This window comes from Rattus rattus, chromosome 4, assembly GCF_011064425.1.
Source record: "Rattus rattus isolate New Zealand chromosome 4, Rrattus_CSIRO_v1, whole genome shotgun sequence".
NCBI lineage: Eukaryota > Metazoa > Chordata > Mammalia > Rodentia > Muridae > Rattus > Rattus rattus.
The window spans coordinates 2,814,514-2,838,130 of NC_046157.1; the positions used below are offsets into that span (position 1 = coordinate 2,814,514).

The window sequence follows — 23,617 nt, forward strand, 5'->3', positions numbered from 1 at the left end:
TGGGCTTCTGTTACCCTGTATCGACTGCCCACCCTATAAGAAAGCAGAGGGAGGGTAGGGACAGATCTATTCCTCTATATTTGCATAGGGTACAACCCAGGGACTCTGGACAGGAGTGAGGGCTGGGAGCGGGCTACATCAGCTGGGGTTTGGGACTGAGGCAGGAGCCAGATCCTACTGAATTCGAGATGTCCCTTTAACAACACTGGCCTGAATCCCATGCACATCCAGTTCAGCCGTGGCTGAAGTTGCCTGCTGACTCATGCAGTTGCAGCCAGCGGGAACTGGGAGCATGGCTTCTGCAGTCGCAGCAGCACTAGTGAGCTGGGGGTTTCTGGATTACAAGACAGAGAAATATGTGATGACCAGGAACTGCTGGGTGGGCATCTCCCAGAGGCTGCTGCAGCTCGGAGTGGTAGTCTACGTGATTGGGTAAGAACAGCTCCCGGCCAGGTTGCAGAACCTTGCTGGCTGAGGGCTAAAAGTTGGCTTTTTAGAACCCCAGCTGGTGGGAAAGTGGGAAGGGGAGTGAGAAGCAGTCAGGAAGGATTTTAATCCATTCAGAGGACAGCAGAAGGAGCCATGCACCCACATAAGGGGCTTTGTCTCCAGCTTCATCTCGGGTTTTGTGCATGCCTGCAATTCTTCTGTCCTGAGGTGCCCTGATGTGAAAGGAGGCTGTGATTCTCTGAGCAACACAGCACTAAGCCTCTCAGAGAGACCACCAGCTGGATGTCTGAAAAGTCTTTGAGGAGGGAGCTGGGTTTGTTGAGCATGTGAAGGTATCATAGACGGTCCATGGGAGAGCTCCACCGGCCCAGCAAGAGGCGCAGCTAGACAGAGGGTGGAGGCCCTCCATGCTGGTCAGGGAGCCTTGTGTGTGGGCACAGCTAATCCTCATCTGACATTACACTAGCCATCATCTCTCCCTAGGTGGGCCCTCTTGGCCAAAAAAGGCTACCAGGAATGGGACATGGACCCCCAGATTGCTGTCATCACTAAACTCAAGGGGGTTTCTGTAACCCAGGTTAAGGAACTGGAGAACCGGCTGTGGGATGTGGCTGACTTCGTGAGGCCATCACAGGTAGGTCCCCAGCGCTGCAGGTGGTCAGAGTCCTTCAGCCACCAGCAACGGCTACACAGCGGCTGTGCAGGACAGACGACAGACATAGGATGCCAGAGGGTGGCTGAAGGGCCGGGGAAGGGGCCTCTCAGAAGGGTCCTGAGTCAATCTGAGAAAACAGCTTTCAGGGATGTATAGCTTCCCAAGTCTAGAAGCCAGGGCCTGTGGAACTTCCTTTAAAAGGAAGGTTAGAGGTGCAGCTCAATGGCAGAGGGCTTGCATGGCATACATAGCTTCCTAGCTTCAGTACTAGTACCACAAAACAAACAAACAAACACACACACCATACAAAAATACCACCTACCCATCCCACCCACCACACACACAGACATCTGAGAAGGAATGAAGTATCTTAGGCTCGTGATTCATGCTTGGAAGTGAAGAGTAGGGGATGGGAACTCAGGGTTTGAGCTTTCTGAAGTCCCCTTGTTATCATTTAGGGATCTTGGGTCACGTTCATTTTTTTCCATCAATGGAAGAATTAAAAGTCAGAGGCTAGAGTCTGCTGCTCTTGCAGAAAATACAGATTCTATTCCTGGAAGCCACATGGTAGCTCACAGCTTTCTGTCATTCCTGTTCCAGGGGATTCTGTGCTGTCTTCTGGCCTCTGAGGGACTCAGGCACACACACACACACACACACACACACACACACACACACACACACACACACACACACAACAATTAAATAGAACTGCTGAGTCCGATGGTGATGGCACACGCCTGTAATCCCAGCACTCAAGAGGCAGATGCAAGTAGAGCTCTGAGTTTCAAGGCCAGCCTGATCTACTCAGCAGGTTCCAGGAGAGCCAAGGCTACACCAAGAAACCCTGTCTCGAAACAAAACAAAGCCAAAAAAAAAAAAAAAAAAAAATCTGCTCAAAATTAGAATGGAAAGGCAAGAAATAAGTCACAGCCACAGCAAATACATGTCTTATGAAAAGTGAGAGTACACACATCCCACACACAGAGACAGGCTTCCCACCAGAGGGAAGGGGATTCAGAAGCAAAAATCCATTCTCCCTTGGAGGGCTGCCAAATCCCCAACCCCAAGGTTTTAAATATCTGTGGTGGGATAGGATGGGTGCCTCTGTCCCTGAGGTTCAGGCAAGCTGAGACATGTTCAGGACCAGCCTTGAACATAAGAGTCTGGGAGTGGTCCGTCCTGTGGTTTATGCACCGTCCCTTTCCCTGTCTTTGCCAGTCACAGTGCAACCTGACTCCTTTCGCCCACGTGTGCCTCTCCCTCTCCCTCTCCCTCTTAGAGAACATCTTCTCTCCTCCCCCACCTAGATGATTTAGCCCCGGTTACCAGCTGTTATGTGACATTTCCTGAGGAGACATAAACAAATGTCTATATACTCCAGATAGGGCACCGACAATGAACCAATTCCATTCCAAATTAATTCTGTGAACCAGTGACTAATTGTGGCACCTGCAGGCATAAGTGAGGGAGCATTGGTGACTCAGGCAGCTGCATCAGCTGTTGGTTCCAGGTGGCAGTGCTTTCTGAGGGAACGCACTTGCTCATGGGTTCTCTCTCTCTCTCTCTTTCTCTCTCTTTCTCTCTCTCTCTCTCTCTCTCTCACACACACACACACACACACACACAGTGAGAGAGAGAGACAGACAGACACACACATATATACACAGAGACAGACACACACACATATACAAAGACAGACACACGCATATACAAAGACAGACACACACACATATACATAGACAGACAGACAGACAGACACACACACCAGTGCTGTTCCACCTGTGTAGTCAGTAGGCTTTCCCTGTCCTCACTTTGAGATGAGTGCATGAGAATTTGAAATGAAACTTATATGGAAGATACGGATAGAGGCGTAACACTCTCTGGGCTCAGGAGAGGTCGTAAACCTAGCCAGCTTCACCTGCCTCACTGGACTCCACTTTCTGCAGTACAAAGTTGGTAACTAGATGGGGTCAAGAACTATTCCCGCAAAATCCAGGCTACCCAGGCTGGGCTCTACCTCAGAGACAGCCTAGCACGTCTGGGATCCTGAGTTTCATTTTCAGCCCTGAGAGCAACAAAAAGCAAACAAATCAGGCTGTCGGTGTCTAGCCCTTCCGCCGAGGCCAACCTCCAGCCTTGCCTTCTAGGGAGAGAATGTGTTCTTCCTGGTAACCAACTTCCTGGTGACACCAGCTCAAGTCCAGGGCAGATGCCCAGAGGTAAGTTGTCCAGAGCCCTGAACACACCCCTATTTCTCTCATCAGCCCTGTCCCCTTTCTCCTTCCCACACCGCTCAGAGCTCAGTCCCAGCTTGGCATGTTTTCTAGAAGCCATTTCATTGAATTGTTACATCTGCTGTCCACCAGGAATACCGTAGGTCCCATTAAACAGGTGATTAGGGCTTCACACGTTCAGTCACTTGTCCCAGGGTACCCCAAGTATGGCTTACAGGCCCAGTATCTAAGGATACCCCTTGGGGTCTCCAACCTTCACAACATCAGGCCTCTGAGAGGGACAGTTTCGTCGAAATGTCCAGTGTCTTCTCCATGCTGGTCCTGTCTCTGGGTTACAGCCAGGCACACTCACCTGAGCACTGATGGCAGCTGGAAGGTCACCTCTCCTCTTTGCCAGCTTTTATTAGTGTATGCAGAGTCTGATGTCATCTGAGGGACAAGCTAGCACACTCTGCTTTTGCCTTCAGGTAAAATATGACCCCTGGGTGTTTTTCAGCCCAAATGTGAGCCTTCTCCCCCATTCTCAGCTTTTCATGCAGTCATGGGAGCACCCACACACCCGCTCCCAATCTCACCTTTCCCCTTGTCTGGGAATATTCCAGACAATCTTTCAAAGAGCACATCAGCTCTCACCAACCAAGGCTTCTGTGTGAACAGTTAGGATCCATCCCGTGTATGGGCACCATATTCAAGGCCAACCTCTGCTCAGCTGGAATCCAGGTATTGGGTACCATTACAGTTTCAGGGGCTGTCACATGTCCATGGCTGCCACCTATCCATAAGGGAGGTGACGTGTGTGCACAAAGGATGGCTTTCCCTCAGGAAACCTAGGTATTCTTCACACCTCTAGAAGCTTAGAAGACATCGATTCCAGGTTCAGTATGTAGACAGCTCTAAAATGTCACCAAACCTACATATCGACTTCTTAGAAGGCACGTGGTCCTTTCCCTTTCCCCATCTGAGCCTCTTGGTTCTTCTTGTGAACTTCCAGTAACTGGGCAGTTGCTCACCAGACCTGATGACCAGGTTTCCTGAGAAAACCAGAGTTCCTGCCCGATCTTGGAAGATTAGTGACCTGGTTCCTGCAAACACATGTTTAATAATCCTGTGTCATATTCATCTGCAAACTTTTCTTGGCACCCCCTTCTTCCCTGCCAGGCATCTAGGCTAGGCCCTGTGCTGTGCTAGCAGAACTCCAACCCCCTGTACCTCAAGTTGCAGTTACTGTCCAGCCAAGGCTGCAGGCTCTGAGATGGTCACACAAGGCAGAGGCCACAGTGGGGAAGTGCATGGACTAAATCTTAAAGGAGCTCGTGATATGGATCAGTGTGGCTGCAACAGGGTGCCAAGGCAGGACGAGCCTCATGGGCAGAGGCCCAGGCTGTTTAAGAGGATGAGGAGGTGTCTCGGGATACATTCCTGCTGCTCGGTGTGGCTGGAGCACAGATCTGGGCTAGGTTACGGAAAGGACAGCCCAAGATCTCATGGAGTCCTGCTAAGAAGCCGGACGCGGTGTGTGAGCAGACGGTAGCCAGCGTGAGTGCATGGAAGGCCTTCAGCCTCTCATCTTCCCGGCTGCTGGAGAGGCGCCCACTTCTCTTCACAGAGTCCGAGAGGAGTCTGAAGGATTTGGAGACATAGACACAGGTTGGGACAGCATAACAGAGGAGGTGACTGTCCTCTGACCTTGGCAATGGGTCATAGCCCATCCTTCACAAAAGTCCTAAGTCTCCTTCCGGCTTTTCAATCCCTCAGCCATTCTTGTTTCCATGGTATTGTGGTCCTCTCTGAGTTCTCCATGGACTGAACCTCCTTAAGGGTCCTGAAGGCTGCCTTTCTCTCCTAGGTCAGGGACCCCTCAGGAAGCTCACCAAGATTTCCCTTTGTAGTGCTCCCCCATGACTCTTTGGCGTTACGTAAACACAATGTCCGTGTTTGGTGGAAAAGACTGGCTCTGGGGGGAGGGGACTTTCTACCCTGTATCGGTCCCTATGGCCTTAGGCCTGACCTTTGATAGCTACACTTACCACATACTAAGTGTCACCAGTTTGTCTTTCTGTGGTTCTTATCACCCCACTCCTGCTCTGTTATCCCAGAAGAGCTGGACCTCAGTGACCTATCAGGGACAGAACCGTCAGGAGGGCAGTGCTCTGCTCTGAGCGTACAGCCCTGTGCTACCATCTCACCATGTGCTGATGACTCTTCCCTCCCAGGTTGTAGTTTGCACCTTCTCACTGCTTCCAGACCCAGGCTGCCTGGGAGGAAGCCGGGGCTCTTGTCTTTGCAGCCTGTGAAGCTGAGTCACAAAGAAGAGACACCATCCGTGCTGTTGGTGACGAAAGTCTCTCTTGCCTACCTCAGCATCCTTCTGTTCCTCTGGCTAACTGCTGGGCTGATGAGGACTGTCCTGAAGGGGAGACGGGGACATACAGCCACGGTAACTAACTGTGGGCTTGGGCCTTTCGTGCCTCTGCTGGAATGAGGGAAGAGGAGGGAATACTGGGGGTCCCCCAATGCAGGCCCTGCTGAACTTGTCCATGCATTCTGCCAACAAGCCCATACACCACGACCTCCTCAGGACCTGAGGAGATCTGAGGGCTTGGAGATCACTTTGTGTTTTCAAGGCATAAAGACTGGTCAGTGTGTGGCGTTCAACGGAACCCACAGGACCTGTGAGATCTGGAGCTGGTGCCCAGTGGAGAGTAGTGCTGTGCCCGGGTAAGTCTCTCTCTCCCAGGGCAGGGTCCCAGGATAAGCAAAATGATGCCGGGATTATTCTTTATCTTCAGGAAACCCCTGCTAGCTCAGGCCAAGAACTTCACGCTCTTCATCAAAAATACTGTAACCTTCAACAAGTTCAACTTCTCCAGGTAGCATGGGCAGGTCTTGGCTGAGCCCAGATCCTTCATGCCCCCTGAGTCGTCTGATCAATATCAATGTCCTTTCCAGAACCAATGCCTTAGATACCTGGGACAACACCTATTTCAAGTACTGTCTCTATGATTCACTCTCCAGTCCGTACTGCCCAGTGTTCCGCATCGGGGACCTTGTGGCTATGGCTGGAGGGGACTTTGAGGACCTGGCATTGCTGGTAAGTCATTTGGGGCAGAGTCCTAAAGCTCAGGGGCAGGGCTCTCAGGCCCAGATACCAGTGGAACAGGATGTGTTGTGTGCAGGGTGGTGCTGTGGGCATCAACATCCACTGGGATTGCAACCTGGACACGAAAGGCTCTGACTGCTCTCCCCAGTACTCCTTCCAGCTGCAGGAGAGGGGGTACAATTTCAGGTATGGCCCTTACTGCTGTATTGACTGCTGTTCCTGGTCTAGTCCCCCACCCCCATCCCTATTTCCCTGTGACCATCAGAACAGAGCATACCCGGATCAGACTCAGTGTCTCTGCTGTGTGCACAAGCATCCTGGGCTGTTCCCAGTCCAGGTTCCACCTCCCTTCCCTCCCTTGCCTGCTCCTCACCTGCAGATCTTCTCAGAGCCTCCCCCAGACAACCCTGTTTCCCTAGAAGCAAAGACACTTTTCATTTTTAATTTCCCTATGGGACTTTATCTAAAAAAATTTCCCAAAAAATTTTGTGGAAAAGTTCAGACGAGTAAAACAAATATTCGTGTACTTCTGACCTGGTTTCTTCATTGCTGTGAAGGGACATAATGACCATGGCAACTCTTATAAAGGAGACATTTCACTGGGGCTGGTTTACAGGTTCAGAGACTTAGCCTATTATCATCATGGAAGGAAGTATGGTGGAGTGCAGGCAGACGTGGTGCTGGAGAAGGAACTGAGTTCTACATCTTGATCTGCAGGCAGCAGAAGGTGACTGTGTCCACACTGGGCATAGCTTGAGCACAGGAGACCTGGAAGCCCCACTTCCACAGTGCATCCAACAAGGCCACACCTACTCCAGCAAGGCCACACCCACTCCAGCACGGCCACACCCACTCCAGCAAGGCCACACCTACTCCAGCAAGGCCACACCTACTCCAGCACGGCCACACCTCCTAATAAATAGTGCTAGCCCTTATGGGCCAAGCATTCACACACAAGAATCTATGGGGCCATTTCTATTCAAATCACCACATCTGGTTTGCTAGTGTTGCCTTTTCTTTCCTTGGCAACACTAGGGATTGGACCTGGGGCCTCAGAACTATTTAAGAGGAAATATTAGATAGTGGGTGTCACCCTTCCCAATACTGTCAAGGAATTTTCTACCACTGTCCCATTGTTACAGACAACTCTGGGCATTGGGTAGGTGGTCATAGAACATGCTGGTGATCCCCAATCCCAGCCCTCAGGAGGCAGAGAAGGGAAGGTTAGGAGCTCAGAGTCATCCTTAGCTTTGTAGTCAGTCTGAGACAACCTGGTAAAGAAGGGGAGGAAGAGGGAGGGGAAGAAGGAGGAAGGAAGAGAAGAAGGGAAGGAGGGGAGGACAGAGGTGGGAGAAGAAAGAAGGAAGTAGGAAAAGGCTATAGGTAGGTTAAACCTAACATTTTATATTTCCCCCGCTGTGTTGTTAGTGTTCCTCAATTTTTTTATTTTCTGATCCCAGAGGTGCCCAGAGATCTTTAATTACAAACATTGTCATATCTTTGAGTTTCCCAAGAGAGGGGGCTGGAGAGATGGCTCAGCGGTTAAGAGCACCGACTGCTCTTCCAGAGATCCATGAGTTCCATTCCCAGCAACCACATGGTGGCTCACAACCATCTGTAATGGGATCTGATGCCCTCTTCTAGTGTGTCTGAAGACAGTGACAGAGTGACAGTTTCCCGAGAGAATCTTGGGCTCCTCCTGCCGTGTAATATCATTTTATCACACATAGTAGCAGGTGTGCACAGGTGGCCATAGGCCTAATGGCTATGACTCACTGTGCTTGGCTCCACACCTGGTACAACCTTCTACAGGAGGCGTCTCTGCTGGCTCCTCTCTGCTGGATGCCTGTTCTAAACACGCACATCGCTTTCTTCCCCACTTCTGTATTATCCTTGCCTGAGTCCTGCCAGCCCTCATGGCTATCCTACCGTTCTTCTCCCAGACCTGTGCCACCAGGATCTATCCCAGCATGCTTCATGCCGGTCTCCGACCCTCAGAAGCTCCCCCTCCAGTCAGGCCCTGCCCTCAGAAGCTCCCCCTCCAGTCAGGCCCTGCTCTGGTTTGCTTTCACTGTTCTTAAAACCTATGTGGAGCCTTAGGACTTAGGAACAGGTAGAGTCGGTGGATAAGCTAGTCTGGAATGCATCAAGCAAGCACAGGAGTCTTCTCTGCCTCTCCAGGACAGCTAATTACTGGTGGGCAGCCTCAGGCGTGGAGTCCCGGAGCCTGCTCAAACTCTATGGGATCCGCTTTGACATTCTTGTCACTGGGCAGGTAAAGTTCAGAGCAGGGGGAGGATTTGTGCAGGTTTGGGAGGACAACCACAGCCTGAGAGGTTCACCACAGGTCTCTCAGGCAGGAAAGTTTGCACTCATCCCTACGGCCATCACAGTGGGCACAGGAGCAGCTTGGCTGGGCATGGTAAGTTCCCTTTGGCTGCAGTGACCACCGGCCAGGGCCTGCTGGCCCCCACTGGATCTGCATATTAATTCCTGGGTGGGGGCTTGCCCGATGGAGAGAGGAGGTTGAGAACTCTGGGACATGGTAGGTCCTGCCTCTTCCAGGTCACCTTCCTCTGTGATCTGCTGCTACTGTACGTGGATAGAGAGGCCGGTTTCTACTGGAGGACCAAGTATGAAGAGGTGAGTTGTGGGCCTGCTTGTGTCCCAGAGCTGAAGTCACTCTGCCTGAACACTGAGTTCTGCCACACTTTGGGGGGGTACTCTGTTGATTCCTAATCTGTTGTTTTTGTAGGCAAGAGCCCCAAAGGCAACTACCAACAGTGCATAGACAGAGCCGGCTTTCTCACCTGCGAACCCTGCTGCCCAGGTGTCTCAGGAGTGGTTTGCACCTGCCCCACGTCTGCTGCTGCCGGGATCCAAGCATTCATGCACCAGTGGCCTATCTGGATGGCGTCGGCCTATCCATTCCTGAGGCATACACCCTCTCCCTGCTAGTTAAAGTTAGGGCTTGGGAACATCGAGGACAAAGCCCCGCAGGACTGGAGAGGGAGAGGGGGTTGGGGTAATTCCACCAGACTCTGCATGCAGACTCCCTCCTAGGTTCAGCCAGAGAGAGAGAGAGAGAGAGAGAGAGAGAGAGAGAGAGAGAGAGAGAGAGAGAGAGAGTGCAATGTGGCTGAATGAATGGTGGCTGGTATCCTTGGAACTCTATGTCTGCTGGGGCACTCTGCCATCTAGTTCAAGGCCCCTAGTCCTGGCTACCAGGTTTCTCGGGAGCCTAAGGAATGAGAGAAGCTGCATGTCTAGGATTTCCTGTTATCAAATCAGTCCTGGCAACCTCAACCTATTCTGAAGCACCTGCCTGCCAGAGGCCCTAACTCTGGCCCTAGCCAGAGTGCCACAGTTTTGAGGTATGGTCTCATAAAGGGCACTGGGGTTCCTTAGGGCTGGCTGGTTCTGGATCTGTAACTATCCTTCCTTGATTCTTCCCTTAGTAAGACTTTCCCCATGAACCATAGAAAGAAGGGCAAGGACGGGCTACATAAACTTTCCTGGTCCAAGGTATCTGCGTGGCGGTGTAGAAAGTGCATCCTGGGAGGTGAAGAGGCAGTTTGGCTGTGGATGTGCAGTCACAGAGGGAATACCAAGGCCGGGGTGAAAGCAGCAGTCACAGCTGGGACCTCTAGGCTTCCACGGCCTCCAAAACCCTTTAGAATTCCTGGTGCCACTCAACCCTCAAGGCTGTGGCCTGAAAAGGGCTAGGGTGCAGAGGCGGGGGTCCCGGAGGTGGCTCACATGGACACAGTAGTTCTGGGGGTAGGGGATCCAAAGAACCTGATATTCCTGCTGAAGTAAAGCTTGCCAAAGCAAGCAGCTCTCTGTGTAGTCTTTAAAGAGAGGAAGGAGAAAAGGGAGATGGCCACCTTAGGCAGAGCCCAGCCATTGGGACTCCAGGGGGAGGTACAGAGTAGACCTAGGGCTTTCTCCCTCTCTGAACTGTAGCCACGCAGACACCTAGTAGACTGGAAGTAGTGCATGCAGGCCCAAGTACCTGTGCGTCCACGCATACCCAAGTGCACCACTCACACACTAATCCGAGCCCACCTCCCAGGGACACCGTTGCCCTGGAGATTACTAGGTAGCAGAGAACCCAAGGGCTTCATCTGAAAACATTTCCAGGGTATGTGGAGACAATAAGAGCTGTGGCCAAGAGCCTGGATTTGGAAACACTGGTTAAGTCGGTCTGTACATAGTGTGTACTGCAAGGGTGGCTGCCTGGGCCAGCAGGAATGTGCAGGGGAGAGTGTCTTGGGGGCATGTGCTTGTTCAGTGCATTTCCACGTCCCTAGGCAGACCTTGGGCACATGTTTTGAGCCTTGGGAGCCCAGAAAAATCAAAAGATTCTGATACCAATGCCTTTTTAGTTACCTATTCTGAGTCCAGATTGTGATCTATTCCCTGCTAGAGGGCATGTCAGGGATCTGGGGGGCTCTACGTCAGTAGTAGAATGCTTGTCTAACAATCTCAAGGCCCTGACTCCTAGCTCAAGTACCACACACATACCCACACATGCACACACACATGCACGCACACATGCACTTGCATGCACACACTCACATATACACACACATGTGCACATATGCACATGCACACATGCACCCACACTCACATGCACAAATACACACATACGCACACACACACGAACACACATGTACATCTTTGCTGAAGACATGTCAGAAATCTGTTCCTGTCTTGTCACATGCCCCTGTTCCCATCATGCATGAAACTTTCCTCCTTAGAGGGACCTCGGCAGACCTTCTGTATCTCTGCTGTGGACTAGGGATAATCGCTTGGTTCTCCAGGCAGGTGAGAACTCGGTGATATGAAGAATACCACAGTGTACATGACAGCTGGTCACAAACTAGCTGATTAGTTATTATTCTGCGTCTCAGGGGCTGAAGGCGCTTCCCTGCTCACTCTGCCCCACCTGCCCAGGTATCCAGAGTTAATCATAAACAGGAAGGCAGCGGACGAAGAGTGCGCCCCAGCTCTAGCCATGGCCTATTGATAGCTGAAGACTCAGTTCCTGTGTTCAGGCTCTGAGAACACTCCCAGCCCAGTCTGGGCAGGCTTCAGACCCAAGCTTCCTTGAGTAGGCAGCTGCCAATTCTTCCAGCCTCTGGATGTTAGGGTTGTGGGGGGCCTCCATGAGCCAGACTCCATGGCCAGCTACTCGGTACAGCCTGGTCCCTGGACTGGTGTCTGGCTATCAGGCTGCACAGCTTGCACGGTTTCCTCCAGGCTGCCGCTGGGGAATACCACGTAGTGTGCAGTAGTCAGCTCCAATGGCTCCCTCTGGTTCTCCTTGCTGTGCCAGATGCCGTAGCCAAAATACACGACGAGTCCTGCAGGTTGGGCGTGAGCTGTGAGGGGCAGGTCCCAACCCCACCTGACCTCTCTGTCCTCCCCGTTGTACTATACTCGAGTCCAAGCCCAGGCCCCCACTCACCGACCAGCAGCCAGAAGATAAAACGCAGCCAGGTCAGGTAGCTGAGCTTCAGCATGAGGCAAAGGTTGAGCAGGATGCTCAGGGCTGGAGTCAGGGGCACCAAAGGGATCTGAAGGTGCAAGGGTGAGGCTAAGCTGGGCTATGGATACATATACCAGTCCAGAGCCCGACTGTGGAAATTCCACAGAGCCCTCCTCATCTCTGGAGAGTTGGAGCCCCGTGTACCCTCACCGTGCAGGAAGCTGGAACAAGTAAGAATGGACAAAGCTATCTCTCTAGGCCCACGAGCCCGCGTGCATTCTCAGGTAGCTTCAGAGGCTGGGTCAGAGGGAACAGGGAGGACTAAGAAGGTACAGTATCAATGAGGCATGGGGTGGGGCATGGGGCGTACCTGGAAAGTGTCTTGCTTCTTTTGCTGCTGGTGAGCCCCCAGGACCAGGAGGCTGGACAGAAAGACAGCACCACTGACGACCAGCAGCAAGACATAGCCCCACTGTGGGAGGTGCAGGGCTGAGTTCCCGAAGACTAGCACACACGCCAGGGAGATAGCTGAGGCTATCAAGACGCCCAGCGCCCAGGCCACAGCAGTTCCAGGGCTGAGTCCATCCAGGAAGCCCAGGAAGGGCTTCAGGGCTGGTCGCAGCTGCCCAGGCTCAGACATCGAAGCCTGTACAGCATCTACTAGCTGTATATGGTCCGAGAAGGAGTCGTACTTCTTAACTGTGGGGCCGGGGCTGGCTGGGCAAGGGGAACTGGGTGGGGAAGCTTTCTGGAAACGCAGCACAATGATGCTGGTGGCGACAAAGGTATAGGCCAGCAGGGTGCCGATGGATAGGAACTGGACCAGTGCCTCGAGGTCCATCAGCAGTGCCAGGAGAGCCATAAGGACCCCAAACACCAGGATTCCCACCACAGGCACCTGTGTCCGGGGGTGTACACGGGCGAACACCTGGAAGAAGAGCCCGTCGGCAGCCATGGCGTAGACAATGCGCGGCAGGGAGAAGAGGTTGCTGAGCAGGACCGTGTTCATGGCTGCAGCAGAGCACAGGGGGCCATCAGCACAGCAGATAAGCTCAGAGGGGGGCCACTGCTAGGCTCTCAGACAGAATGTGGACTGAGGGTATTGGCTTCTCACCTCCCACCCAGGACTGGGGCACTTCTGTTTAGGTCCTTTTGAGAGCTTGAAGTCTGCCTGGAAAGGACCTGTCCACACTGATACTCTGTGGACAATTTGTGGGGAGACGGTCTGTCAACAAGTCTCTAAAACTTAGTGTTTTCACGACCTCATCATACAAGTAAAACCGGGACGTGGAGAGAGGTGTTTTGGGAGGTTTGGAGCAGGGCCTTGTCCCCTCCCTCCCTGCCCAGAAGGGTCCCTTACCACAGATAGAACCAACTGCCACAATGAAGCCAGCCCAGCCGTAGCCCCGCCTGTAGAAAGCATCAGCAAGTGCCGAGTCAGGGTCCAGGCTATGCCAAGGCACCATGAGGGTCAGCACAGTGGAGACCAGAATATAGGCACCAGCTGCCAGGCCAAGCGAGATGGCAATGGCCATGGGCACGGCCCACCGTGGGTTTTTGGCCTCCTCACTGGAGGCGGCAATGACATCGAAGCCCACAAAGGCATAGAAACAGGTGGCTGTGCCAGCGAGGATGCCAGAGAAGCCGAAGGGCGCAAAGCCACCTTCTTCTGCGCTCCAATTGTGAGGACGGGCCAGGATGAAACCCAGGACGATGATGAAGAGGATCACGATCAGACTGATGGCTGAGAATGTGTGGTTAAGCCAGGAGGAGACTCGGGCTCCACAGGAGACAAAGGCAGAAGCCACAAGTAAAATGCCAGCAGCCAGAAAATCTGGATAGTGGGCTAGGAAGGGCATCTGCCAGACACCCATGTGAGACTCGGTGAAGTTGCGAATGCTGTGGTTAAAGATGGCATCCAAATAGCCACTCCAGGCACGGGCCACAGCAGCACCTCCAATGAGGTATTCCAGAAGCACATTCCAGCCTATGAGAAATGCCCATATTTCCCCCATGGACACGTAGGTGAATAGGTATGCAGAGCCAGTACGGGGCACGCGGGCTCCAAACTCTGCATAGCATAGTGCCGCCAGCAGGGAGGCTACAGCGGCCACCAAAAAGGACAAGAGCACAGCAGGGCCAGCCATGTCCTTGGCCACTGTGCCTGTCAGCACATAGAGCCCAGATCCCACCATGCCACCCACACCCAGTAGGGTCAAGTCCAGTGTGGACAGGCAACGCCGCAGTGATGTCTCTGTGCTAGACTCTTCCAGTGGCTTCAGACGGTTCAGTTTCTGGCAAAAGCGTGCCAAGCGGGCAGTGCTGGGCAGTCCCCGGGCCATGGCAGACAGAGTACTGAGCCAGCCTCAGGAACCTACTGGGGACAGACAACAGGAATAACCAGCCATCCTCCATTCTTTCATAGACAGCCCACCCCAGTCCTCGCCTCCTCTCCTTAGGAGTCGCAGGACATTCGCACCATGGACCTACTTTAGAAGGCTTGAATGGGACGAGTGTCAGGGACTGTGGGCAGGAGGGATAGAAAGCATGGAGGGGTTGGGGATTTAGCTCAGTGGTAGAGCGCTTGCCTAGCAAACGCAAGGCCCGGGGTTCGGTCCCCAGCTCCGAAAAATAGAAAAAAAAAAAAAAAAAAGAAAGCATGGAGGTTCTTCCTGTCAACCTTCAGGGCAGTAGAAGTAGCAGGGAGGAGCAGACCTGCAGCGGATCTGCGAACCAGGTAGGTGGTTCTGTGGGTGAGTGGGAGGTTACTTAAGAACAGGCTTGGAACAGGCTGCACTGTGTGCGCAAGGAGAAATGGGAGGCTTCCCTGGAGCAGGGCCAGGTTGTCAGGACCCGGAACGGGAGCGGCTTCTGCAGCCGGGAACATGGCCAAAGAGACACTGGGCCTCAGAGAAAACCGATGAACCCCCCCTTCTGCCAGGTTGGAGAATCAGCTCACCTGAAGCCAGGAGGCCAGGGCTGCAAGGGCCCCGGATGTGAAAGCTGTGGTGCACCTCCCCTCGCCATATGTTCCGCAGCCGCGGTTGCTGGGGCTAGCCGCCTCCACTATGCCCCTGGGACCCTAGACACCCAAACCTTCTCTTGCATTTACATTCCCGCAGCAGCGGTCCCTCCAGACCCGCTGCGACCCACCTGCTGTCGCCGTCGCTGCCACCGTGCGCACTGCGCCTGCCCCGCTAGTTTACAACGCCTGCGTGCAGGGCCCGCCCCTCGCTGCCAAGCGCCGGATAAACCCGAGCCTCACAACTCGCATCCCTTGTGGAGTTCTGTACAGGGACTGAGCACCGAATCACACATATCAGAATAACCCTCTAAGCGAGTAAACTTCCAACGTCAAGACCAGAGTAGACCAGGGTCCTAGGACTTACTCCACATTTCGATCCACCTCCCTAGGTGAGGAAGCTCTCCCACCTGCTGAGCCCCTTCTCTGGGTTCAGGTTGCCGGTAGAGCCAAGCCTGATGCTGCTCCATAGTAGCTACCCTCCTTGATCTCCCCCACCCCAACGCAACTACAACTGAATAACGTCCAGCTCCCTCCCCACCACGGTGGCGTCGCGTGGGGTCTGCAAATGTTCAGCACAGTAAGAGGAAGACAGGGGTCTGGCCAAGTGGCTTTGGACAATCTCTAAACCTCAGTGCGGTGGCAGAAGTCACCTTGTACAATAGGCAAGAGAGGCCAGCCTTCCAGGTGTATTCTGTGACTTGGCAGAAATTACAAAGCTGTTGTTTGGTAGTGCCCCATAAGAAGACAGTAGCCATCACCAGAAGACAGCTTGCAGCTCTACAACAGGAGTGCCCTATAGCCCCTCTGATGTCGGTGACAGCCTCAGAGCACCTGACAGGACTTGGACATCCTTTTTTTTTTTTTTTTTTTTTTTTTTTTTTTTTTCCGGAGCTGGGGACCGAACCCCGACTTGGACATTCTTAAGGAACTCCAGCATCGACTCTCCAAGAGCACTCCGTACTTCTCACCAGCATGCGCACCATCAGGGTGCCTGGGTCAGCTCCGGTATCAAATCTCGAGTCCACTTATGCTTAGCTCTGAGGAGTCTTTCTCTTTCTGTTCTTCTCAGATTGAAAACAAAAATAGCAGCTAGGCTTGGTGGCCCATGCCTGTAATCCTGGCACTTGAGAGGATCGAAAGATTGGAGACCATGTATATGGTATGTATACATGTATGTATATGTAGTTCTCATATATGTATGTGTGGCAATACATAAGTGGTGAGGTGTTGACTTGTTCACAGCGAGACAATAGCCCAGTAAAGCCAAGCCAGGCAAAACCAAGGCAGGCACGTTCCTCCCAGGACTTTATATATTTAATCTATGCATATCTAATACAGTTAGTATGCATATGTAGTAAAAAAAGCATACAACTATGATTACATATGATGGTGATAGAGTGATATAAATAGACTACTAAAAATCTATATGTTCATACACACCAGTGTTTGAGTTTATGAGTGATTACTCGAATTTTAGGATGCAGTCTTCATGACTCGCTCAGATGAGGACAAAATGGCGGGCAACATTCCAGATGTATAGGGACACTTGGAACACTGTGGTTTTAATCAACTTCCTGGGCCTCCTGATGGCCAACATCATCAGAAGGTGCCTCTTCTGTTTAGGGCAGTCCCCCATCTCCTCACACTCACTTCCTGGACTTAAGCAAGTCAGCGCTCCTCATCCTGAGACACTTCCGCAAAAGCCTTGAGAGAAGCGAGCAGACCGAGACCTGGGCGGTCTGTAATACCAGCCTCCCCCCACCATAAGCACCAGCAGGCAGTTGGCCTTTGGTGCTAAGGTTAGGTGGTGCAGCAATGCGTTCTACATCCCAGTTACACGGCTGAGCGAGGGCCGGACCTCACCGAGCAAGACCATGACATGGAGCAGCTTTCTAAAGATGCCATGAAGAGGAAGCGGCAGGGAAGACAGAGGAAGAGGCATTTCCCAGTGATTCTGAAAGGCCCGGGGCACCTGACACTAAACCAGACAAAGGCAGCTCGAGAGAAACAGAGCTCCCAGCCAATGATATTCCATATTTGGGTCGATTTGGGAACTCCTCAGCAAAATGCTAGCAAAACAGGACCAGAGAGACCTGCTGCAGAGCATGATGGGAAGAGAGAACTGACTGCAGTAAGTTGTCCTCTGACCTCTACGACATGTGTACTGTGGCATGTACACACACACACACACACACACACACACACTAAGAAGTCATTTTCAAGATTTTATTTTTATTTATTTATTTTAATCATGTGTATATGTGCGGGCAAGAGGCATGGGCAAGAGAATACAGCGCCCACACCTGCCACAAGAGGGCGTCTGATCCGCTGGAGCTGGAATTACAGGCACCTGATGCGGGTGCTGGGAACTGAATGTGGGCCCTGTATAAGAGCAGCATGAACTCTTTTTTTTTTTTTGTTTTTGTTTTTTTTTTTTTTTTGGTTCTTTTTTTTTCGGAGCTGGGGACCGAACCCAGGGCCTTGCGCTTCCCTAGGCAAGCGCTCTACCACTGAGCTAAATCCCCAACCCCAGAGCAGCATGAACTCTTAACTACTGAACAGCCATCTCTCCAGACCCTAGTTTATTTATTTTTTTTTATGTACATTGGTATTTTGTCTGCAGGTATGTCTGTATTGGATCTTTCTGGGAGAGCAGCTACTGAGCAGTCTCTAACCATTGAGCAGTTTCTAACAACTGAGCAGTCTCTAACCACTGAGCAATCTCTAATCACTGAGCGGTCTCTAACCACTGAGCAATCTCTAACAACTGAGCAGTCTCTAACCACTGAGCAGTCTCTAACCACTGAGCAGTCTCTAACCACTGAGCGGTCTCTAACCACTGAGCAGTCTCTAACCACTGAGCGGCCTCTAACCACTGAGCAGTCTCTAACAACTGAGCAGTCTCTAACCACTGAGCAATCTCTAACTACTGAGCGGTCCCTAACCACTGAGCGGTCTCTAACCACTGAGCAGTCTCTCTAGCCCTAAATTTTTTTTTAAAGAAACACACACACACATACACACACACACACACACACACACGATTTATCCCAAGAATGCAAAGTTGATTCGACATATAAAAAGCACTCTATGACTCTATGTAATATACCATACTAATAAAATATATAATCAAACCCGCAAAATCATCTCAATTGACATGGGAAAAATATTCAACAAGTCCAGTATTGGTTTGAATGAGAATCCACCCCCTCAGATACTTGAATGCTTCATCATTATTTAAGACGGATTAAAAGGTTTAGGAGGTATGGCCTTGTTGAAGGTATGTCTCTGAGCAAGGGCTTGGGGGTTTCAACCGCTCAGGCTGTCTCTGCCCGTGGATCAGAATGCAGCTCTCGGCTATGTTCCTGCACCATGCATGCCACCATGTTTCCTCTGAAACTGTAGCCGGCCACCAAGCAAGTGTTTTCTTTGTAACACAAGAGCTTCCTTGGTCATGCTGCTTTTCCACAGCAACAACAGTGACTAAGACTAAGTCTTTAACCATATGTAAAAAAAATCTACAGCTACTGTACTAAATGTCAAAAGACTGACTGTCTCCACCCGATATTAGTAATAGCATACGGATGTTGATTAACAACACTTGTCTGAAGGATATGGGGGGCTCCAGCCAAGATAAGGAGGCAAAAAACCTCTATAAAGACCCAAGGAATCTATAATTTCGGAGAAAGCTGTAGAGCCGGGTGTGGTAGCCACACCTTTAGTCCAGCACTCTGGAGGCAGAGACAAGCAGATCTCTGAGTCTGAGGCTAGTCTGGTCTACAGAGCAAATTCCAGGACAGGCAGAACTCTACATAAAGAAACCCTGACTCAAAAACAAAATCAAAAACAGAAAAGCGTTAAAACTTATAAGTTCAGCAAAGATTAATACACAACAATCAATTTTATTTCTGTACATTAATAATGGACTAGCATGGAATGGAATTAGGGAAGCAATTCTGTTCATATAATGTAAAATAAGACGCTGAGAATATATTTTTGTTAATGTTTTTATTGTGTGTATACATGCACATGCCATGGCAGGCATATGGAGGCTAGAGAACTTTGGAAAGTCAGCTCTTGCTGTCACCTTGTGGAGGCCGAGTACACGTGGTTGTACACAATTGCAATCCAGCACTCGGGACTTCAAGGTCATCCTACACAATGAGTTCAAGGCCAGCCTGGTTACATAAGATCCTTTCTCAGCTAACCAGAAAAAGAAAGGAAGAAAGAAACAAAATATCTTGCAAATCAGTACACATTTTAAAAGATTTAAAACACCTTCTAAAATGGGAATATATACAATGTTTATAGTCTGGAACGTTACTTTTCCTTTTTAGTGAGGCAGGGATGGAACCCAGGATCTCCTGCATGGTTCTGCAGCTGCACCAGCAGCTGAGCTGCAAGGCTTTGCATTGCTGAGGTGCAACACCCCAGACTGCTATGCATACTCAGTGCAGTTCTTGTAAAGCCCAAACTGTCCATTTTACACAATTGTCAGGCAGATGCCAAAGTTAATATAACATGACAAGGGACACAGAATAGACAAAACCCTCTTGGGAAATAACAGAATTGGAGAATTCACAATTCCTCATTTCCGTAAGTCAGATAATGCAGCTCAGTGGTAGAGTGCTTGCCAAACACAAGCAAGGCCTTGGGTTTGATCCCAGAACAAAAACCAGAAAACAATTTCTAATTTCCTTCCTTTTCCTTCCTTCCTTCCTTCCTTCCTTCCTTCCTTCCTTCCTTCCTTCCTCCCTCCCTCCCTCGTTTAATATGTGTATGGGGGAAGGGGTTGTAGACAGAATCTCACTCTGTAGTCCAGGCTGACATGAAACGTAGTCAGGCTGGCCTCGAAGCCATGGCGATCTGCCTGCCTCAGGTTGTGAGTTGCCATTTAGGCGCTGGGAACTGAACCTAGAACCTCGGCAAAAGCAGCAAGTTCTCTTAACCTCAGAGCCATCTCTGCACCTGCAGCTCCTGTCATTTACTTATGCATTTATGTATTTATAGACAGGCTTTCACAGTTTAGCCCTGGTTAGCCTGGAACTTGTTCTATAGAACAGGTCGGCCTCAAACTCAGGTGATCTGCCTGCATTCTGAGTGCTGGAATTAAAGGAAGGCACCACCACACCTGGCCTAACTTCCCAATTATCATTTTGTTTTTTGTTTTTTGTTTTTTTTTACATGTCCATAGGCTTATTCAGAATACCCCAAGCTGTAAGCAGTCCAAATACTAAGAACAAGAGAACACATTTGTACAGTACACTACTTATTAAAAACTACTACTAGTTTTCATTTTATTTTTAGAAAGATTTATATATGTTATGTTTGTGTGTATATATGTATGTGCACACATGCATGTCTGCAGAGGACAGCAGAGGGCATTGAATCTTCTGGAACTGGGGTTACAGATAGCCATGAGTCACCACACGGGTGCTGGGAACCAAATCTCAGTCCTCTGAAAGCACTTACGTGTTCTCAACCACTGATCCAGCTCTCTAGCCCCTACGTTCCTGATTTTTAAACTGACTTCAAACTAACAATAATTAGGGTGAGTATTAACATGTGGGTAGGCATAGACTTTAACTGACTGGAATTAAGAATCTAGAAATCAGGTGGACCCGGTAGTATACGTGTGACTTTAATCTTAGCACTAGGGATGCAGAGGCAGGGGGATCTCTGAGTTTGAGGCCAGCCTGGTCTACAGGGTGAGTTCCAGGAGAGCCAGAGCTGCATAGAGAAACCCTGTCTCAAAAAAAAAAAAAAAAAAAAAAAAAAAAAAAAAAAAAAAAAAAAAAAAAAAAAAAAAAAAAAAAAAAAAAAAAAAAAAAAAAAAAAAAAAAAAAAAAAAAAAAAAAAAAAAAAAAAAAAAAAAAAAAAAATCAGAATTCAATCCTTAGATTTAGGATCATTTGGTTTTTAAAAATAGACTTTAATAATGAAAGAATTTTAAAATTCATAGCAATATTGAACAGAAACTACAGTGAGTTCCCAAAATGCCCTGCTCCCAAGTATATAGCTTTTTTTTTTTTTTTTTTTTTTTTTACTGCTGATATCAGGCACCAAAAAGACACATTTCTTACAACAAACCAATTACCCCCATGGACACTGTTGTCCCCAGTCCACTTTTTATATTAGGGTCCCCCCAATGCTGCGCATCCCAGCAGTTCCAGCAGATGTGTTTGCATGCATAACTACAGCATCACATAGAATACTTTCTGCCTAAAAACCTGCCTGGTTCATCTAGTCGTCTCCTGCTTCTCCCTAAAGTCCCTGGGAAGCACTCAACTTTCATTATCTTCATAACTTGTCTCTTTTTTCTTTTTCCCCTTCCCTTCTCTTCCCTTCCCTCCCTCCCTCCGTCCACCTGCCTCTGCCTCCCAAGTACTGTGATTAAAGGCATGTGCCACCACTGTCTGGCAACACAAACATTTTTTAAAGAAAAATAATTATACAATATGAAGTCTTTTTAGATTATTTTTCCTGGCTTAATAATAACACATTTATGATGCTTCTGTGTCCCTGTGATTTGAGAGCTCATCTATTTGGTCACTTGCTGAAAGGTTGCCTTCTTTGGTGGCTTTCAAAGTTTTAGAAGTTATGAGTAATGCTTTTATAAATACTTCTGAAAGGGGTTTTGCCATTGCTTTATTAAATAGAAGCTTTTGTGCCACTCACCATGGAGAAAGAAAGTATAAAGACTTAGCATGTGGCTTATGCCTTAGCTGCCAGCACTTGGGGGGCCGAGTAGGCAAAACTCTGCAAGTTTGAGGCTGGCCCGGTCTACATAGTGAGTTCTAGAACAAGCAGGATTACGTAGTGAGACCCTGTCTCAAAAAAGAAAAGAGAAAGGGGGGCAGGGAGAAAGAGGGAAGAAGGGAGGAAGGAAGGAAGGAAAGAAAAGGAAAGGAAGGGGGAAGGGAAGGGAAGGGAAGGGAAGGAAGGAAAGGAAAAGGAAGTTCTGACAGGGGGGGGAAGCCAGCACATGAGGAGGCCCTGTGTTCTAGTCCCCCTGCCCTACAGAGAACAACTTCAACAATTAAGGCTGTCTTCGGGGTTGGGGATTTAGCTCAGTGGTAGAGCGCTTGCCTAGGAAGCGCAAGGCCCTGGGTTCGGTCCCCAGCTCCGAAAAAAAAAAACAAACAAAAAAAAAAAAAAAAAAAAAAGGCTGTCTTCATGCTTCCTTTACAACTGAAGATGGACTTGAACTCCTGATTCTCCTGCCTCTACCTCCTAAGTGAAACAATGTAAGTTAAAAACCATTAAAAGAAGGGGCTGAAGACATGGCCCAGTGGCTGGAGACATGGCCCAGTGGCTAAAAGCTCTCGCTGCTCCTGCGAAGAACCATGTTTGGTTTCTAGGGCCTATGTCAGGAAGCACACAACTGCCTATAATTCTATAATTCCAGAACCAGGGGATCCAACACCTGCTTCTGGCCTCTGAGGACACACACACACACGCTACATTTTAAGAAATTTAAGATGATTGTGATGATTTGCACATGCTTGGCCCAGGGAGTGGCGCTATCAGAAGGTGTGGCCTTGTTAGTGGAAGTGTGTCACTGTGGGGGTGGGCTTGGAGACCCTCCTCCTAGCTGCCTGAGGATGATCAGTCTGTTCCTGGTTTCCTTCGGGTGAAGACGTAGAACTCAGCTCCTCCTGCACCAGGCCTGCCTGGATGTTGCCATGTTCCCGCCTTGATGATAATGGACCAAACCTCTAAACCTGTAAGCCAGCTCTAATTAAATGTCCTTTATAAAACTTGCATTGCTCATGGTGTCTGTTCACAGCAGTAAAGCCCTAACTAAGACAATGATCAAAGAGAGATGTTCGGTAGAATGCTTGCCTAGTGTGGAGGAGGCCTTGGGTTCAATCCTCACCACAGCATAAGTTGGGCACGTCAGTGCACGTCTATGGTCACGGCACATGGGAGTTAAGGGCAAGAAGATCAGAACTTCGAAGTTATCCTGACTACGTAGTGAGCATAGGGAATGTCAGGGGAGCCTGAAATACACGAGATTATCTCAAAAACAAAACCCACTGCAGGCGAGATGGCTCACTGGGGACAAGCACTGCCCCACAGCCTTGACAGTCTGAATTTGATACCGAGATCCCACAGTGGAGAGAGGAGCAGTCATCACATAATTCAGTTGCTTCTCCACAACTTCCTTTTTTTTTTATCAAACAGAGTAAGTAAGCTGTTCTTTGCTGCCTTCGTTTGCCTGAAAGGGTTCCTACAGCATGCAGATTGGTATCTTATGCCTTTTTCCTATTAATCTGTCTTACGTTGATTTAAGTCTCAGGCCAGGCTCTGACTCTCAGAGGGTGAAAGGAGGACTTCCTCACTCCTTCATTTTCTGGTGAGGATGATGGGGCCCCGTTTTCTCTGGGGATGAAAATGAGCCTGAGCTGGAAGAAGGCCAAAGTCAAGCCTGATGGAGTCTGTCTTGTCTGATCCAGAGATGGGTAAAATGGCCCCTTGTAACAATCAGCCCTTTAAAGTTTTGGTTTTGTGAGTGTGGTTCTGAGTATTTATGGCTCACAATCTACAGGCTGCAGCCTGTACCCAGTGTTTTTCTTATCTCTATTTTGTGTGGTTTACCAGAAGAGAAAAGGATAAGATTCTCCTGGCTCATTTCAGATCTTGAAAGCCTTGA

The 23,617-nt window shown here is 49.9% G+C and overlaps 2 protein-coding genes across 4 annotated transcripts; one reads left to right on the forward strand and one right to left on the reverse strand.

Annotated features, from left to right (window-relative positions):
• The first annotated feature begins 195 nt into the window (after positions 1-195).
• P2rx6 (purinergic receptor P2X 6) lies at positions 196-10,276 on the forward strand. The gene is made up of 12 exons (XM_032899874.1): positions 196-432; positions 934-1,084; positions 3,256-3,327; positions 5,704-5,779; positions 5,967-6,060; positions 6,132-6,212; positions 6,292-6,433; positions 6,519-6,628; positions 8,624-8,717; positions 8,799-8,864; positions 9,008-9,085; positions 9,198-10,276. The coding sequence occupies exons 1-12, from the start codon at positions 263-265 to the stop codon at positions 9,231-9,233; spliced, it is 1,170 nt and encodes a 389-aa protein (XP_032755765.1). The 5' UTR covers positions 196-262; the 3' UTR covers positions 9,234-10,276.
• A 363-nt stretch (positions 10,277-10,639) lies between these two features.
• On the reverse strand, positions 10,640-15,166 carry Slc7a4 (solute carrier family 7 member 4). 3 transcript variants are annotated; one of them, XM_032899871.1, is made up of 5 exons: positions 15,090-15,166; positions 13,297-14,313; positions 12,307-12,947; positions 11,916-12,024; positions 10,640-11,811 (listed from the first exon to the last, which is right to left on the reverse strand). In XM_032899871.1, exons 2-5 carry the CDS (start codon positions 14,276-14,278, stop codon positions 11,636-11,638), a joined length of 1,908 nt encoding a protein of 635 aa, XP_032755762.1. In that variant the 5' UTR covers positions 14,279-14,313; positions 15,090-15,166; the 3' UTR covers positions 10,640-11,635. The 3 variants fall into 3 exon arrangements, with proteins under 3 accessions (XP_032755762.1, XP_032755763.1, XP_032755764.1); XM_032899872.1 differs by having other exon boundaries at positions 13,297-14,310; positions 15,090-15,136; XM_032899873.1 differs by lacking the exon at positions 15,090-15,166 and adding an exon at positions 14,896-15,083.
• Between the last annotated feature and the right edge of the window lie 8,451 nt (positions 15,167-23,617).